Raw genomic sequence first — 17,700 nt, 5'->3', positions numbered from 1 at the left:
ATTCCACAAATACTGAGTATTTTCTATGGGCCAGGCCCTGTTTTAGGTGCCTAGTATAAGGCAAATATTCCAGTCCTCAAGGTGCTTATATTTGGATGGTGGTGGTGGTGGTAGGAATAAACAAAATATAAAATAAATCAGTAAAGAAAACTGTCTCTTGGAAGATGGAGAATGTTCTGGAAAAAAATAATACAGCAAAGTGGAATAGGGCCTGTGGGGAAGAGGGCAGGTGGGAGGGAAGATGAGGTGTGGTGGAAGTGGTAGGAAAGGCCTCTCTAAGAAGGTGGCAGTCAGGCAGAGACTTGAGTAAGGTACCAGCCATGAGGTCATCTGAGAGACAGCATCCTTGACAATGGGAACAGCAAGTGCCAAGGCCAGGAGGTGGGAATATGTCTGGTGCGCTGTGTGTCCATGAAGAGGCCAGGTGGAGCATGGAGAAAGGTAAGGAATGAGAAGGATGCAGTCAGGAGGGACCCGTAGGCCACTGCAAGGACTTTGGTTTCTATCTTTGTGAGTTGGGAGTCAATGGAAGATTCTGAACAGAGGAGTCAGGAAGAGACAATGGAGTCGAGTGTGGCGGTGCTCACCTATAATTCCATCTGCTCGGAAGGCTGAGGCAGGAGGATTGCAAGTCAAAGCCAGCCTCAGCAACTTAGCAAGGCCTTAAGCAACTTAGCGAGAACTTGTCTTAAAATTAAAAATTTTTAAAAGGACTGGGGATGTTGCTCAGTGGTTAGGGGCCCCTGGGTTCAATCCCTGATACCCCCCATGAAAAAATAAACAAATAAACAGACGAGGGAGGACAAATGAGAGCAGAAAACCAGCCAAGAGCCTACCACAGCAAGAAGTAAGAGGCTTACACCAGGATGGGGGGAGGTGTTTGAAGGTTCATGGGTTGAATTGTGCTCCCCAAAACATACAACTTAGTCCTAACTCCTGAGGTGGCCTTATTTGAAACAGGGTCTTTGCCATGGTAACCAGTTAAGATAGGTCATAGGGTAGGCCCTAATCCCTTATGATTGATATCTTATAAGAGAACACCGCGTGAAGACAGATACATCAGATAATGCCTCATGAGGACAGACCTCAATGCAGCTACAAGCTGAGGACAACAAGGATTGACAGCCACCACCAGGACTAGGAAGAAGCAAGGAAGGATTCCCCCTCCTCAAGTTTCAGAGGCAGCAGGGTCTTGCTGCACCTGATTTTAGATTTCTAGCCATTTCTCCTCTGAGACATTGCTGCTGTTTTAAGTTGCACTGGTTAGGGAGATTTGTTATAACATCCCTAGGAAACTAATACTCTAGGTGTATGTTGAAGGTGGGGTCCACGGGATTCTTGTTGAATTAGAGGCAAAGCAAGAGAAAAAAAAATAAGTAAGCTGGCTCTGGGGGTTTTGGAGTGAGCAATGAAAAGATGGTGTGGCCGTTAACTGAGATGGGGAAGGTGGAGGTGGAGCAGGTTTTGTGGGGAAAGGAGAAGAATTGCATTTGGGGCATTAGGTAGACATTAACATTATGATATAGTGACCAAATTATAAATAGGAAACAAATAAAAGCTAGTAAAAAAAAAAAAAAACAAAGTAGTTCTCAAAGTTGCATATTCACAGTGATTATACCCAGATTTTCTAAAAGAAAGCCTGGAAATTAGAAATAAGAATGCTCATTGTTATGGTGATAAGATCATGGATAACTTTTTCCCTTAAAAAAAAAAAACTGTTGCCCTCTATAATGTTTGAGGAGATACTTGTTGGGTGCAGAGCAGGCTGAACTCTGTTGTCTGCAGGGCAGGCTGAACAGATGTTGGCTGCAAGATAGCCCACGCACTCAAACCCCCCTCTATCTGGTCCTTTATCACCTGTTTGCCTCAAGTCTGAACATTCAACCCTGCTTAAGGCTGAACACTTAACCCCCCCTTGGGCCAACAAGGCAGCTTGCAGACCCAGAGGCCCCATTAGATTTGGGCTATAAAAACTCCCTCCTGCCAGGCCCCCCTCTCACTTGTTCTCTCTCTCTTGCTCTCTTTGTCTTTCTTGCGCCCTCTCTCTGTCTCTCTCTTGCTCTTGCTCTCTCCCTCTTCATCTCTCCTCTTTTCTCTCTCTCTCTCTCTCTCTCTCTCTCTCTCTCTCTCCTTTTTTTTCTCTTTGTTGCACTGCTGCAATAAAGATCTTTTGGCTGCTCTGAGTGTTGTGGTCACTTTTCTTTCAATACTAATATCAAAAAATTGTAAATAAGAACCAGGAGGGCTGGGGCTGTAGCTCAGTGGTAAAGCACCTGCCTCGCACGTGTGAGGCACTGGGTTCGGTTCGATCCTCAGCACCAAATAAAAATAAATAAATAAAGACATTGTGTCCGTTTACAACTAAAATATATATATATATATATATATATATATATATATATATGTATATATATATATATATATATATATATATACACATACACACACACAAAGAACCAGGAATTAGAATCTTCACAATTAATATGTAAGTATCATTTTTAAAAATAGATGTATGGACAAGATAATGACACATTTAACATAATAACTAAAATATGCAAAGGGAAAAACTAAAAATTTTTAAGAGGTAAGAGCCTGTGTAGTGTTTATTCTTTTGTTTCTAGACTTCATAATATTTTAGTCTAAAGTATTATTTTTGTAACTTCACCTCTCTAAACAGTTCAAATATCACCTAATATTTGTGGTTTAATACATAAGTTGTTATGGTGGGAGCAAGATATCTACACTGTCTCAGGGTCTGAATGTCATGGGACGTGCGCCAGTTGCTGGAATTGAGTCATAATATAAATACTAATTAGTTCCAGATCCTTCTGGATCATCTTTCAAGAATCATTTTTCATCTTTCAAGACTCAATGGATTGTTAAACGATTTAATAGTCATGTTGGGGATGTTGAAATTAAGGAAAATCAAACCCTGGCACATGATGCAGTCTGTATGTCATAGGAATTGACCATGCTGTGGCTCATGTGGGCCTCTGTTAGTTGTTGGCAATCCCCACCTTCAATCTCATGCTGAGCCTGGCCCACCATCTTGAAAGCCTCCCAATCCCTGATATGGGTGTCAGCCATCAGTCAGTCAATCTGATCTCTGGCCACCCACTTTTCAGTACCCCTTCCAAAAGAGGTGCTGTTCATCTGACGTCTAGGTGCTAGGATATATATGGTGCTACAATGATGTACAGTCACCAAAGACAGAAACTCAGACTCTTACCTCTCTCTTGAGCTTCTCTTTCACACCAAAAGGTGTAATCTCTGATCCCAGAAATTTCTGTCTCTCAAGGGACACCCCATTTTTATGCTGGTACCATAATTAGAATGGGGAGAAATTGGAGGTTTTGTTTATGTCTCAAGACTAAGCCACACACTCCAAACTTACCTTCTCCCAGAATGCTATAGAATAAAGTATCCAATGTTGGCCCAAGTGTTTAAAAAAAAAAATGTTGTATAGAAGTAGTTCTTCTAACTGACCTTCACTTAGCCAACTCTTGATCAATCAATGCTTTTCTTCCCTCCTACCATCTGGAACCTGAAGTCTGGAACATGCCAAAAGCGCCAGGCAGTTGGAACGTCTGTGGTTTGGAACATCCACGCACTTCTCTCATTATATAACTTCCTCAGTTGCAAAATGCTTATAAAGCAGCCATGGTGGCTCACCTGTGCTCTAGAACACTTGTGTACTTCTCCCACTGTTCTAGTTGTATGTTTACGAAGTATTAATCCTCAGAGTTTGGCTTGAAAAACCATCTGCGACAACTGTCATTTGAAAACTGTCAGTAATGCCAATTCTTAGGCTCTACTGAATCAGAAACTCTGGGTACGGGGCCAGGAATATGTTTTTTTGTTTTTCTTGTACTGGGGATTGAACTCAAAGGCACTTAATCACTAAGTCACATCCCCAGCCCTATTTTATTTTTATTTTTTATTTTAAGATAGGGTCTCGGAGCTGGGTTGTAGCTCAGTGGTAGAGCGCTTGCCTAGCCCTTGCGAGATGCTGGGTTCGAGCCTCAGCACCACCTAAAAATGAATAAAATAAAGGTATTGCGTCCAACTACAACTAAAAAAATATTTAAAAAAAAAGACAGGGTCTCACTAAGTTGCTGATGCTGGCCTTGAACTTGCAAAATCCTCATTTCTCAGCTTCCTGAGGTGGTTTTACAGACATATATCACTAGTCAGGAATACAGAAATACATTTTAACAAGCTCTCCAGGGGATTCTTATGGATGTTAAAATTTGAGAGACTCTCATTAAAAAGAGACAAATTCATTTTTGCTTCTAAATCTATATATGCCACTTATCCATATTATGATAATTAATTTAAATATAACAAAACTCAATAAAATAATAAGTACCAAGAGAAACTGATTTTTTTCTTTTAAATATTTATTTTTAGTTGCAGTTGCACACAATGATTTTATTTTATTTATTTATTTTTACGTGGTACTGAGGATCGAACCCAGGGCCTTGCATGTGCTAGGCGAGCATTCTATCGCTGAGCTACAACCCCAGCCCCAAAACTGAGATTTTTTAAAAACTAAAAATTAAATTGATAGTTTTGGAAAGACTTGAGGCACTTTGCTATCCAAAACCACTGTAGGATCAGGCATAGATAAACAAGTGTAAAAGACTGGGAAATTTTTATTAATATTTATAAGGATTCTGCCCTTAGATTGGTTTATAGAGCTCTTCAAATGCTTGGTTCAAATTAAAGAGCTCTAAACTGACAGTTGTAGATGACATATTGTGGGTATGATTTATGCAACAAAGATTTTTAAATATATTTTTTTCTTTGACCTACTTAGTATTTTTCAAAGAACTTTTAATGGTAATTGCTATTACATGTACACTTATGTGTTTTAAACAAAAATTACTAGGGTAGATTTAGACATGTAGTTATTGTAGTTTATGTTATTGTTTGTTTTTGTGACACTGCAGGTTGAACCCAAGGTCTTGCATATGCTAGGCAAGCACTCGACCACTGAGCTACAAATCTAGTCCTAGGAATGACGGTTCCCAATCAGCACCACATGCCCAATTGTATGGGACAAGATGACTTCTCCTGAATTTTGATTCTTAAGCAGCTTTTGTCTTTGTGTATGCAGTTCTCTGTGGAACTAAGGGGAGAAAGGCAGGATTCAGGCACTGTTGGATTCCAAGACCCTTGTCTATAAAATTCCAAAGTGTCAAATCCCGGCCTAATTTGAGAGCCACCCATTGACTCACTGCTAGGCTGCTGGGGACAGCAGATGAGGCCACCCGTGTAGCAGCTGAACCCATTTCCAGGCACAGGAAACTCAAAGTGTTTTAAGTTCAAGAGAGATCTAGTCCATTCAACTCTGACATTCTTAACCAAATGTTTTGTGTTATTGCATAACTTCCTTGGTTGCAAAATTGTATTTGTTAAAAAAAAAAAAAAGAAAAGAAAGGCCAAGGATAGGGGGCAGAGGTATGGAGGGGTCCTTTGTGTGTCAACTTAGCAATGCCCCTGTTGTTCCAAATCCATTCAAGAAAATCCTTTTTCGGTCATTTCATCCTGAAATTTCTACATTCTCCTCTATAAATGGAAAGAGTTCAGTAATTTCCTGGCTGTGGCTCTTTGGCCCTCCAGATCACAAAGTGCTAAGATCCTAGAGCTGGAAGTCAGTTTTGCCAGATTCAGGGTCTGCCCAATATGTAAGACATTATTCAGCTGTCTTCAAGGATAAATGACACTTTGATGCAAAGTAATAGAAACTAAGATTGACATTTCTGATTTATAATCTGCTCACATCCCCGGGTTTTCACAGCAGGGATCAGTCTGTAGAAACAGGATATTTTAAAGAGGAGCATTTGGATTTTAAAGTGTACTGATGACACAGTAAGAAAAACTGAATGTGTCATTTAGAGGATGGTAGAATCAACTTACTTGCTGAGCACATCTTGGACACACATGTAGAGGCAGACTCACACAACCTCTCTTCTCCAAGGCACAACTGAATTTCTGTATGCAGAACTGAAAAACTCAGAGGTTTCTAACTGATTTTGATAATAATAGGGGAGTGTTATGGTTCATATATTGAAGTATTTACCCCTAGTGCCTCAGAATAGTGACTCTATTTAAAGATAGGATGTTTAAAGAGGCAAATAAGTTAAAATGAGGCTGTTAGGATGGTCCTTAACCAATAGGACTGGTAACCTTATAAGAGGAAATTCTAGGCCGGGTACGGTGGCGCACGTCTGTAATCCCAGAGGTTCTGGAGGCTGAGGCAGGAGGATCACAAGTTCAAAGCCAGCCTCAGCAAAAACGAGGTGCTAAGCAACTCAGTGAGACCCTGTCTCTAAATAAAATACAAAATAGGGCTTGGGGATATGATGGCTCAGTGGTTAAGTGCCCCTGTGTTCAATCCCTGGTACCAAAAAAAAAAAAAAAAGACAGGAAATTTGAACACAACAAAGGTACCAGGGATGCATGGACACAGAGGAAAGACCATGTGAGGATGCAGCAAGACAGCCATCAACAAGCTAAGGACAGAGATCCCAGAAGAAACCAACACACTGACATCTTGATCTTGAACTTCCAGCCTCCGGAACCATAAGAGATTGTATTTCTATTGTTTAGATCACACAGCCTGTTGCATATTTTTATGACAGTCCTAGTAAACACAGGAAGAAATTCAATACTTAATATCCTAGGGGTGCTGGGGGCGTGTTTCAAACATGAGGCATTAGCTGATTAATTAAAATCTGATTTTTCGATCCAACCATCCATCTTCCTTGTCCCCCAAACAAATAGCAACCATACCTTCCTCACTGAGGATAACTGATACCAAAGAATGTTGGAGAAAGTTGGAAAGACTGCATTGATGCCATGCTAAATCCCCAAGCTAAACACTACCTTCACTCTGGAGATGTAGGGACCTCCAGATGAGTTTTTAAATGTACCATATTTTAGACATATTATTAAATGAAGGATTTCATAAGAAGAAAAGAATTCATAAAGAATATATAAATTGGGGCTGGGGATGTGGCTCAAGCGGTAGTGCGCTTGCCTGGCATGTGTTTGGCCCGGGTTCGATCCTCAGCACCACATACAAACAAAGATGTTGTGTCCGCCAAAAACTAAAAAATAAATATTAAAAAATTCTCTCTCCCTCTCTCTCTCTCTCTCTCTCTAAAAAAAAATTTAAAAAAAGAATATATAAATTAAGATTCAACTAATGTTTATCAGTTGACTCTCAGACATTGTGTGATAATAATGTTAATGAGTACTTAGCACTTTACTAATTGTTTCACACACATTAACTCATTTAACCCTCTAAATGATTCTTTAAGGTAAGCATTATTATCCTCAATTTATAGATAAAGCACCTGAAATATAGAAAGATAGGGGCTGGGGTTGTGGCTCAGTGGTAGAACTCTTGCCTAACATGTGTGAGGCACTGGGTTGGATTCTCAGCACTGCATATAAGTAAATAAAAACAAAAATCCATCGACAACTATAAAAAATATTTTTTGAAAAGAGCAACATTGAAATATAGAAAGGTTAAGAGGTATAGCATGTGGATAGCAGTAGTACCTGTCTCATAGGGTTGTTGTAATACATGCAAAAGATTTCAAACAGGTCCTAGGACTTAGTAACATTCATAATGTCCTATTAACTCAAATGTGTGGAAATGCTGAAATGTAGTTTATACTTTTATCATGCAAAGTCTCCAATCAGGTAGGACAGAACTGGGGAGCAAAGAGATACCTAAATGTCCTTCATTCATTTTATAACAATTTACCCAGTAGTTATTGTGTAAGGCATTGTGCTAAACCATGCATGACAAGCAAATATCACACATATGTTTTCTTAGAAGAAGGGCAGAAAGGATAAGCTGAACTTTTAGTAATGATTGCCTGTAGGAAGTGAAATTGGGAGAAGCAACTTCCAGATTTTAACTTTATATACATCTGTACTTTAAAAAAAAAAATGTGAGGACTTGAATGTTTGTGTCCCTCTAAAAATTCATGTTGAAACTTAATCTCCAAAACAAAAATATTAACAGGGCCTTCAGGAGGTGATTAGGTCATGAGGGCTCTTCCCTTGCTAATGGGAGTTAGTCCTTCATAAAAGAGGTTTCACAATGCCCTTAGCTACTTTTCACCCCTCAACCTTCCACTGAGAAAGGACACAGTGTTCGAGGCACCATCTTGGAAGCAGAGAGAAGCCCTCATCAGGCACCGAATCTGTCAGTGCCTTGATCTTGGACTTTTCAGCCTCAAGAACTGTGAGAAATAAATTCCTATTATTTATAATTACTCAGTTTGGGGTATTCTGTTATAGTAACATGAATGGACTAAGAAGACAAAAAAGCAAAAATTGATTATGTACTTTAAAAACCAACCAAAGGCAAATATTTTTTACATGAATGCTTGAGATTGGGATCAGTCATTTAATCTCAATCAATGATTCAATAAAAATGTACTGGAAGTCTACTCTGAAAGATGAAAAGTACAAGTGACTTCTGTCCTCAAGGGTTTACAACCTGCTTGGGCAAATAAGAAGAAAATAGGACCAAAATTACCCCAAAATACAATCAGTAACCATCAGGTGAGAGCAATTACAGCAGAAAATTCACCTCAAAGATACAGATAAATAGTCTTTGAAAAATGTACAGTTTTGGATCACAATAACTTAGCTTCAGTGTCAGCTAATGAATTACAAATTCAGAGACTTCACTAAAGCAATCGGAGGATCATAGTCGGTAACTCACCATTAATCAACTAAATCTGGAAATGCATTCAGTACTGTCAACAGTGAAATGAGTGGTCAGGGAGATGGGACTCTGGTACTCAAATTTAATGTTCTATTAACTCAAATGTGTGGAAATGCTGAATAAAAAATCCTGAGTCAGTAGCTGAGAATTGAATTTTCATGCAAGTCACAGTCATAACTCTAGGATGAATCAATGTACCGGAACTGCTGCTATGTTGAAGTCGAAAAACCACTGCACAGGTAGCTGGCCAAGGTTAACTTCTACCAAACTTCTTTAATTAAAGAGGTTAGATCTGCTACTGCTGCTTTCTTATCACTTACTCCCGATCTTTGATATCTTCCCTTTATTGCACCCCTCTTGATCATTACTGATGGCTTCTTAGTCATCTTTACATCCCTCGTGCTTAGCAGAGAACACAACAGGGGGTTCTGAAATACATGGTAGAAATCTATGACTTCTTGTCCATATTCTGTTCACTTTGGCCCTGCTGAAGCAAGACATGGTACGGACTTGGCCTCTTCCCCATTACATGTGATTGCTTTTCTGATGTTCTTCCCCTGTCTGTCTGTCTGTCTCTCTCTCTCTCTCAGTCCTCTCTTCCCTACTGCCCCTTGCCCAGCTTAGACTGTCCCTTCAAAGATATTTTCCCACCCTTATAGTTGGCTGCAATTGAAGGCTAGATCCTCCACTTCCTTCTGTGCTTCACCGTTATCCAGGAAAAGATGATTATTACAGGTGTTATGATAATAGTCAGTGCCTAGTGTGTACTGGGAACATTGCTCAATATCTTATACCCCACGATCTCCTGTGGTAGGTATTGTTACTCCACATTATGGGTGAGAAAAATTAGGCTCAGAAATTAAATTATTTAAAGACACACACCTAGTAAGTTCTAGAACAGGGATATAAGCCTGGGCCTTCCTGATTTGAAGGTCCTGATGCCTTCAAAACAAGTAACAAAATTTAAAAAATGGAGAAAGTAAAAACCATGCTGTTTCTGACAGCATTATTGGTTCTAAGCTGTCTCTGTCACGTTGGTGCTGTGTTTTCTGCTTTCTGGTAACCCACCTTAACTCCAAGCTCACCTTGCCGAAAACTGCTCCTTCAGTTTTCTTTTCCTTTTTTTATTTTTCTTTCTTTCTTTCTTTTGGTTCCAGGGATGGAACCCAAGCACACACTTAACCACTGAGCCACATCCCCAGCCCTTCGTTTAGAGACAGGGTCTTCCTAAGTTGCCTAGGGCATCACTAAGTTGCTGAGGCTGACTTTGAACTTGCAATCCTCCTGCCTCAGTCTCCCAAGCTGCTGGGGCTCATTTGGTTTTCTAAACCTGTTCCTGTCATTCTTCCATCACAGTTGCTATCACTCTCAGAGTCCTGGAAGCTCAAGTTCACGGAGCCCCTTTTGACTTTTCCTTCTCCTTTGTTTTCAAAGCAGATTGCTGAATGCCCTGCTCTCTCCCTCTCCACTCCTACCATCACTACTCAAATCCCAGCTGGCTCTTCTCCCTTCTTGCCTGATAATTGCCATAGAGTCCTAACTGGTCTTTCCATTCTTCCCATCTTCCCTCTGGAATCTATCTTACAGTTTACCACAACATTAAGTTTCCTAAAGTGAGGCTTTGCATTTGTCACCCCTAATTATAAACCTTCAAGTGGCTCTTTTTCAGGAATAAAATCCAGACTCTCTAGCCAGATTTTCAAAGCATTGAACAATCTGGTTTCTCTTGATAGCCTCATCTTTGTTTCCTACTTCATACCTATAGGAATTCTTGCTGCAGCAGGGCTGGTCTCCTTGTTCAATTTGAGATGGACATCTTAACCAGGGTGATGGTGTCGCTAAGCATCCAAAATGGAATGGCTTTAAAAGTGAAAAGGAGCATTATTAAGAATCAGGCCAACAGGCATAAACTGGGATCATCCTGGACTAACTGGGATGTATGGTCACTCTTCTCTCAATGTCCCCCATACACACAGGCCATCCAGAGCAGCCACCAGTGGAATATGTCCAGGATCCTTACCAGCCTCTGTACCTGGAGTCCCCATCTTTGACAAGACCCTCCAGACTTACGCCCTCAGTGTAGGCTGCCTGCTCACCTTTGGTTTGGTGTGCTCACTGTGAAAGTCTCTTCCTGACCTACCAGCTCCAGAAGCAAGTCCTTCCCCTCCCAGGCCAGCCTCAGTCCTCATGCTTTCAGAGCACTGCCACCTCCATACTATCTGTCCTTTCCTTGGACAGCTATCCAGTTGCTTCCCTGCCCTGCCCAGATCTTCCAGCAGAGCCATGTCTCTCTTCTCTGATGGTTGTACTCTCTAATCTCTTTCATTTCTAGTATTCAGCAGAGCCCCATGGAACAGCAACTAAACTTGAAAATTGTTCAGATATGGTATCCAAAGATACTGGCTTCAAAGATCTGCTTCATCTTCTCCTGCTCAGCCTCTCACAGATCAGCTGCTTGGCCAATGGCTGTCCAGGAAATAACTGTCCAGGGGATGGTCAAGGACATATATTGAAGTTAAGCACCTGATCTATGATGGTGATGAGCATGGTGATGCTAGGATCATCTGAAGGACCTGGTTCACGCCAGAATATGGGTCTTTCCCATTTTCCCACTCTTCTACTAGGATGCTCCACCACCACCAAAGGAAAGGCAGACATTTTTATATGCTCATAAACAGCAGAAGGAGAAGTACCCATCTCTAATAAGCACAGCACACTACAAGGCCCTGGCAACCATAGAGGCTATCTGATCATGCTTGCCACTCTTCAATAAATGTTAAATCCCAGAAGTAAACACAAAATCCTTAGAGATACAAAGGCTCTCTACAACACTAGAATGATTAGGCAATTATTTGGCAAAATTCAGAGAACTGGGCTTTTCCACTGTCCTCCAGTCAGTCTCCCAAGGGCCAAGACAGCCCTTCTGGTCCATCCATTTCTAAGAACCCACATAGGTTAAAGGTTCTCCTTATTCTTTCCCTCATCCATCAGCCAGACCTACTTCCCCTGCTTCCTGAAGGTCATGCACTGGCCCTCCTCACAATGGCCTGATTTCCCTTCCAGCACCCAAAGTTTCTACCCAGTGAACACTGGTAAAGGAAAGAAGAGCAGGTGATAAAACAAAATAGATAGCATGACTTTATTTTTTTTTCTTCCATATTTTTTATTGATGTCTTATAGTTGAACATAATGATGGGATTCATTGTTATATATTCCTACATGCACACAATATATCAGTGTACTTTGGCCAATGCCATTTCCCAGTATTTCCCCCAGGGGAAATACTTCCTCTGAGGAAAGACATTCAAAGATGGAAAATTTTAAAACAACTTTGACATATAACTTACTCATAAAATTCATTCATTTAAATTCAGTGGTTTTAAGTATATTTAGAGTTGTACAATTGTTGCCTCATAAATTTTTGAACTTTTTATTACCACAGAAATAAATACTACCCATTAGCAGTCACTCATAGTAGCGTGACTTTATTTTGTTAAACATTAACAAAATATTTTGAAATAGATATTTCTTTGGTACCAGGGATTGATCTCAGGGGCATTTGACCACTGAGCCACATCCCCAGCCCTATTTTGTATTTTATTAGAGATAGGGTCTCACTGAGTTGCTTAGCGCCTCACTAAATTGCTGAGGCTGGCTTTAAACTTGAAATCCTCCTGCCTCCGCTTTCCTAGCCACTGGGAATACAGGCGTGTACCACCATGCCTGGCCTTGAAGTAGATATTTCTATGGAAAAACTATAGTAAGAAACACAATGGATAGTGATATTTCTCAACTGTTTAAGTTCATTAGTGAAAATATATTACTTGTATAATAAAAGTTAATGAAACAAGAATAATAATTGGTGTTTACATGTTGGCTTCTTTTTGTTAGTGTTAGCAAACATGATACCATTGACTCTCTTGTCATGGTTACCACCAGCAAATTAAGAAACAAACAAAAAATCCTAAGGTTCAGGAGACCAATTCCACTTGTGGACCTCCTATGAGAGTCATTTTCTACTAGTGCATAAAAACAAAGCTATGATATTCTCATTGTTCACCTAAAATCCTCAAATAGCAGGCTACCAGCTTTGCATTTGTGTTCCCCCTGCCTTCCATATCCCTTGTTAAGAATCAAGGTAGGTCAGAAAACGTAAGCTCTATGTGCAAAAAAATAAGCACATACTGTTTGTGGGACCTAAGATACAACTGAGCTCCTGAAAGCAATGGGATATGGAACAGAAAACACAGGATTCAGTCAGAAGATCTAGGATCCAGTTCTGATGCCAGTGATGTCCTTTTCATCTTCTTAAGATCCAATTCAGCTTCTTAAATACCTACTATTTGCCAGGCATCGTTTATTGGTATGAGGATGAATGAGACCATGCAAGGGCTTTGTAGACAAACAGGGAGGTGCCACACACATATAGGGATTTGTTAGCCTGCCCTGCAAGTGCTAAGGAGAACTGTTAACCTGTTAACAAATCAGATATCATCCCCCTCTCTCTCATCTCTCATCTGCTCACTCAGTATGGAATCACCCAAATCAGAAGGTGCTCAGCAGACTGTAAGTATGAGCTGCAGTTCCAACAACTGCCCTTAAGACCTCTCTCCTGGACCACTGTCCAAGGTCACTGTTTGTTTCTCTGTCTTAATATATACAGCTGGGCTTACACCTGGTGGTCACTGGGCCTCTTGTTGTGGGAGGAAGGCAGCCAATGTCTTATAATACCACACAGCACACCTGCCCACCACCAAGTGAATTTCATATGTAACACCCGAACTATATTTAAGTCAGACCATTCAAAATATACGCTCCAAATTTTAAGAAAATCTATGGAGTCCTTTCCGAGCAATGCAGTAATAGATGATTTTATTTACATAGATTATCATAAATATGTCTTTTGCTGAATGAGCAAATGCTTGCCTCAGCCATAAATGAAGTCTTTAATGTTCAAATTCTGCCTAAGAACTAGACCAAAGAACCCAGCACTTTGTTGAAATCCAAAGGAGAGTTACTGAGTGTGTAGGAGGCACATGTCAAGTGCCCCCCTCTCCCCCCTCACCAAGTGAGGCTGCAGGGAAACTCACCCACACACTTTTTCCCATCCTCAGCCAGGGTATAGCCACTGTAGCACTGGCAGACGAAGGAGCCCGGCACGTTCACACAGAGCTGCTCACAGGCATGGTCCTCCGTGGCACACAGATCCTGGACTAAGGCAAAGTTGCACCGTTAGAACACAGCTCTGGAGGAGGAGCACCCGGGGGATGCAATGACCAACTCTATTGCACTTGCTAAAATAACATTCAAAACCATATTATAAATATGTGATCATACTAGAAGATTTGGGAAAAAATGCATAAAAGGCAATCCATCTGTAACCCTACCAGTAAGAGGCCACCACTGGTAATATTTTGGTGAATTTTATGTATATGTAGAGACATATTTTCAAAGTTGGAATTATTTCTCACCTCTATGAAATACATTAAATAGTTTTTAATTAACATCAATTTGTATTTTCTGATGCCAATGGAAACTGCTTTGAAAATATTCCCAGGGCTCTTGAGAACTGTATGTTATCAGTATGTCATTTGGGGTCACTATTTATTACACGTCCACAAAGTGCTGAGCCCTAGCTATTTACCCACATGCACATACAGGCACACATTTACTGGCATACAAGAACGTGTCTGAGGACGAGAAGGTTAAAGGAATCTCCAGTCCACCACTGATTCAGTCTCTCCTTGGCACAAACAGCAGACCATACTGGCATTTTTTCCCAGCAAGGAGATGACTTGGATGCCACAGACAGCTAGCTCTTTCAGTGATTTTGCCATAAAAATTGGAGAAAATCGGAGAGTATGAAAAGGATTGAATATATTATAAGAGAATTTTCTCTGGTTAAAAGGTATCTTTATGACAGGTATGATAAAAATTCAATTACCTAGAAAGCTTGATCGGTCCCTCAATCCAACGGTTACACTTTTAATAGCACCTCCTTGACCTTTGAGTTTCATAAATTATTGTGCTTTTAAATACAAAATATTAAAGTGATTAAAAATATTAAATCTATATGAGTCAGCATATCTTATTAATTGCCTTGAACAATTTTTAAAAATAAAATCTACATTATCACATGTTTAAAATGCTTACGTTTAAGATGCCATTAATAAGGATTCTTTCTGGTTTTAAAATGCTAAAAAGAAATATTTGTCACTCCCAAACCTCTAAAGTAGATGAAAAAAAAAAAACCTGATAGACTCAAATTCTTTTGCCTCTTACCAGCAGGTTTATATCTTATATTTCCATTTGGGAACTCTAGTTAGGATTTTCCATGTGTATTTCCAGTGGATTTAGATATAAGGAAAACAGTAATAATCAGAAAAAGAACTCCAGCTGGTACAAAAATCATAGTGAAAAATCAGGGAAGAACAAAATCTACAGTTATAAACCTAACCCAGAGTTGTAAACAAGATCTGAATCATAGGATATTCATTTATTTATTCAATAAACATGTGTTGAGCATCTACTATGTCCCAGACCCTGGAGATACGTTGGTGAACAAAGCAAAAAAAGGAATTCGCACAGCTTGTATTCTACTAAAAATTAAAAATTAGTAACTTGAATACATAGGAAATGTGTTTCTGGCTGAAAGAATAGCAAATGCAAAGGTCCTGAGGTGGAACAAACTGGCCCCGTTTGAGGAACTGAAAGCCAGAGTGGCTGTTAGTATCTAGATTTCCCTTCGAGGTCTATGTGTTCAGAGGTGGGGGTTTGGGGAAGTGATTAGATCATGAGTGCTCTGACCTCATCAGTGGATTAATCCATTGGTGGCTGAATGGACCACTGGGAGGTGGGATCTAATGGAGGAAGTAGGTCACTGAGGGTGTGCCCTGGAAAGGTGTGTTTTCTTGGCAGCCCCTCCCTCCCTTTCTCTTTCTCTCTCTCTCTCTTTCCTTCTACTAGTTGCCATGAGCTGAGCAACTTTCCTCTGCCACATCCTTTCACCATGATGTTCTCTCTCTCCCTCCTTCTCCCTCCTTCCCTCCCGCCCGCAGTCTTCCTGGGCTGCCAAGAGCTGAGCAGCGCCCCTTGGTGCTCTGCCTCATCTTGGGCCCAGAGCAATGGAGCCAGCTGACCTTGGACTGAAACCTTTGAAACTATGAGCCAAAATAAATGTTTCCCTTTCTAAGTTGTTTCTTGCCGTGTATTTTGGTCACAGCAATGAAGAGCTGACACAGTGGCTTTCATCAGATGTAACCAAAATGATTAAAATACGAGATGGACCAGGATGAAATCCCCGGGCAATGCTAACAATGTGGGAGCATCAGAGTGGGGATGTGCTACTGCCAGTCAGTCAGAGACTGGGCAAGGCTGGCAGGTGAGGGCTAGGTGTTTGAAGAACGCGAAACAGCACTCCAGGCCTCAAGAACAGTGTGAGCACAGTGCAGAAGACAGGAAAGCAGGACAGGCCTCACAGCTGAATTTCCCTCAGGGAATTCCAGGGCAAGTAGCAGAAGATGATGGGAAAGACCACTGACCCCAGATGGCAGAGGACTGTGGACACACAGGTGGAGTCATCTGAACTCCACTCTGCAGGCGGTGGGGACCACTCAAGGAGAAAACCTTAAGAAAGAGACTAGTGACTGACTGCACCTCAGCTGTGCTTGGAAGGATCAGTCTGGCAGCATCACAGATTCTCTCAATTCTGGGAATCTTCAACCACATCTAGCCCAGCTCAATGAACACCACTGTGCGGTTTTAGCAACAGTGGCAGGTTCCTGAATTCCAGGCTGAGGAGCTCTGGTTTGCATGCAGGCTGATGAGAAAATCACCTCTTGCTATGAGGATCTTGAATTGTTCAGGGATTCTGACCTCAATTCATCAGCTGTTAGTGTGTCCCTGGTCTTTTTTCCTCCTGGCATGTATCATGATGCTAATTACTTAAGTGTTTGTGCAGTGATGTATTCATGCATCTCCTTTACTAGACTCTAAGCTCCCTACACTGGTGGGTAGCATCCCTGCACAAAGTTCTGATGGCTGGGAAGTGAGGTTCCAACCAGCTGTCCCCCAACAGCCCAAGCCCATCTCTGGAGGAAGGCAGGAGCTTCTGCACCTGGACCCGCCCACTCTCTGTTCCAGGTGCTGCCTGCCTCCTTTGGGATGCAGCAGGAACCCTGCCTAACTGCAGTGACCAAGGCACTGAAGGAAAATAGGTGATTTTTCTTCCATTATTTATAATAGTCTGAATTCAAATTTTCTAACAAATGTTTTTATAATAATGGGGAGAAATCAACATGTTACAAAAGAACTTTTTTGAAAGTGTTTTAAAAGTAGAATCAGAACCTTATGGCAACAATCCCTGCCTCTCAATACTTCCCCCTAGGTAGAGGGAGAGGCAAGAAAATGCTCATTCCTTTCCAGACAGGTTGGGACACCTGCAGGAAGGTCCTGTCTATGGGATCAGCAGTGCATGCCTCAGATGCCCAGCAGAACCTTCTGGAGACTTTCTGACAATCCTGATGCCAAGGTACCCACCTTCCATGAAACCAGACTGGCTACGGGTAGGATTTAGGCAGTGGTATTTATCAAGGCCCCCCCAACCCTCTAGGGTGCAGCCAGATGAGAGTCTTTGAACCCAATGGATAAAAAAAAAAAAGTTCCTGCAGTCTTCCAGAGGGAAGGTGCCTAGACCTGGGAGTAAATCTCCCTTTATTATCTGAGACCCCTCCCCCACGGCTCAGTTTCCTCTTTCAAACAAATCTCACGAGTGATTGCTCCCCTTGCTTCCCTCTCAGAGCAGCTCAAGGAACACCAGATGCACATGAGAGTGCAAAGTGGTAGGAAAAGGAAGAAGTACTGCTCGCATTCCAGAAGAATCGTCCCATGAACGGCGAGTGTGCCAGTTGGCTCCAAGTGCAGTGTCCTTTCATACTGTTTTTAGA

General features: G+C 41.2%; 1 protein-coding gene across 2 annotated transcripts in view; it reads right to left on the bottom strand.

The window, feature by feature from the left end:
* Positions 1 to 17,700, bottom strand: part of Matn2 (matrilin 2) — a 146,807-nt gene that overhangs the window by 59,390 nt on the left and 69,717 nt on the right. For both annotated transcript variants that reach the window (XM_046464938.2, XM_046464937.2), the window contains exon 5: positions 13,846 to 13,968. In XM_046464938.2, coding sequence (XP_046320894.1) covers positions 13,846 to 13,968 — 123 coding nt within the window. The remainder of the gene's footprint in view (positions 1 to 13,845; positions 13,969 to 17,700) is intronic.

Source organism: Marmota monax, unplaced genomic scaffold (assembly GCF_021218885.2).
Source record: "Marmota monax isolate L192 unplaced genomic scaffold, Marmota_monax_Labrador192_F-V1.1 WCK01_AAM20220418_F8-fsc00003, whole genome shotgun sequence".
In the NCBI taxonomy this organism is placed as follows: Eukaryota; Metazoa; Chordata; class Mammalia; order Rodentia; family Sciuridae; genus Marmota; species Marmota monax.
The sequence above is the reverse complement of the archived record's forward strand: the minus strand, read 5'-3'. Positions and strand labels throughout refer to the sequence as shown.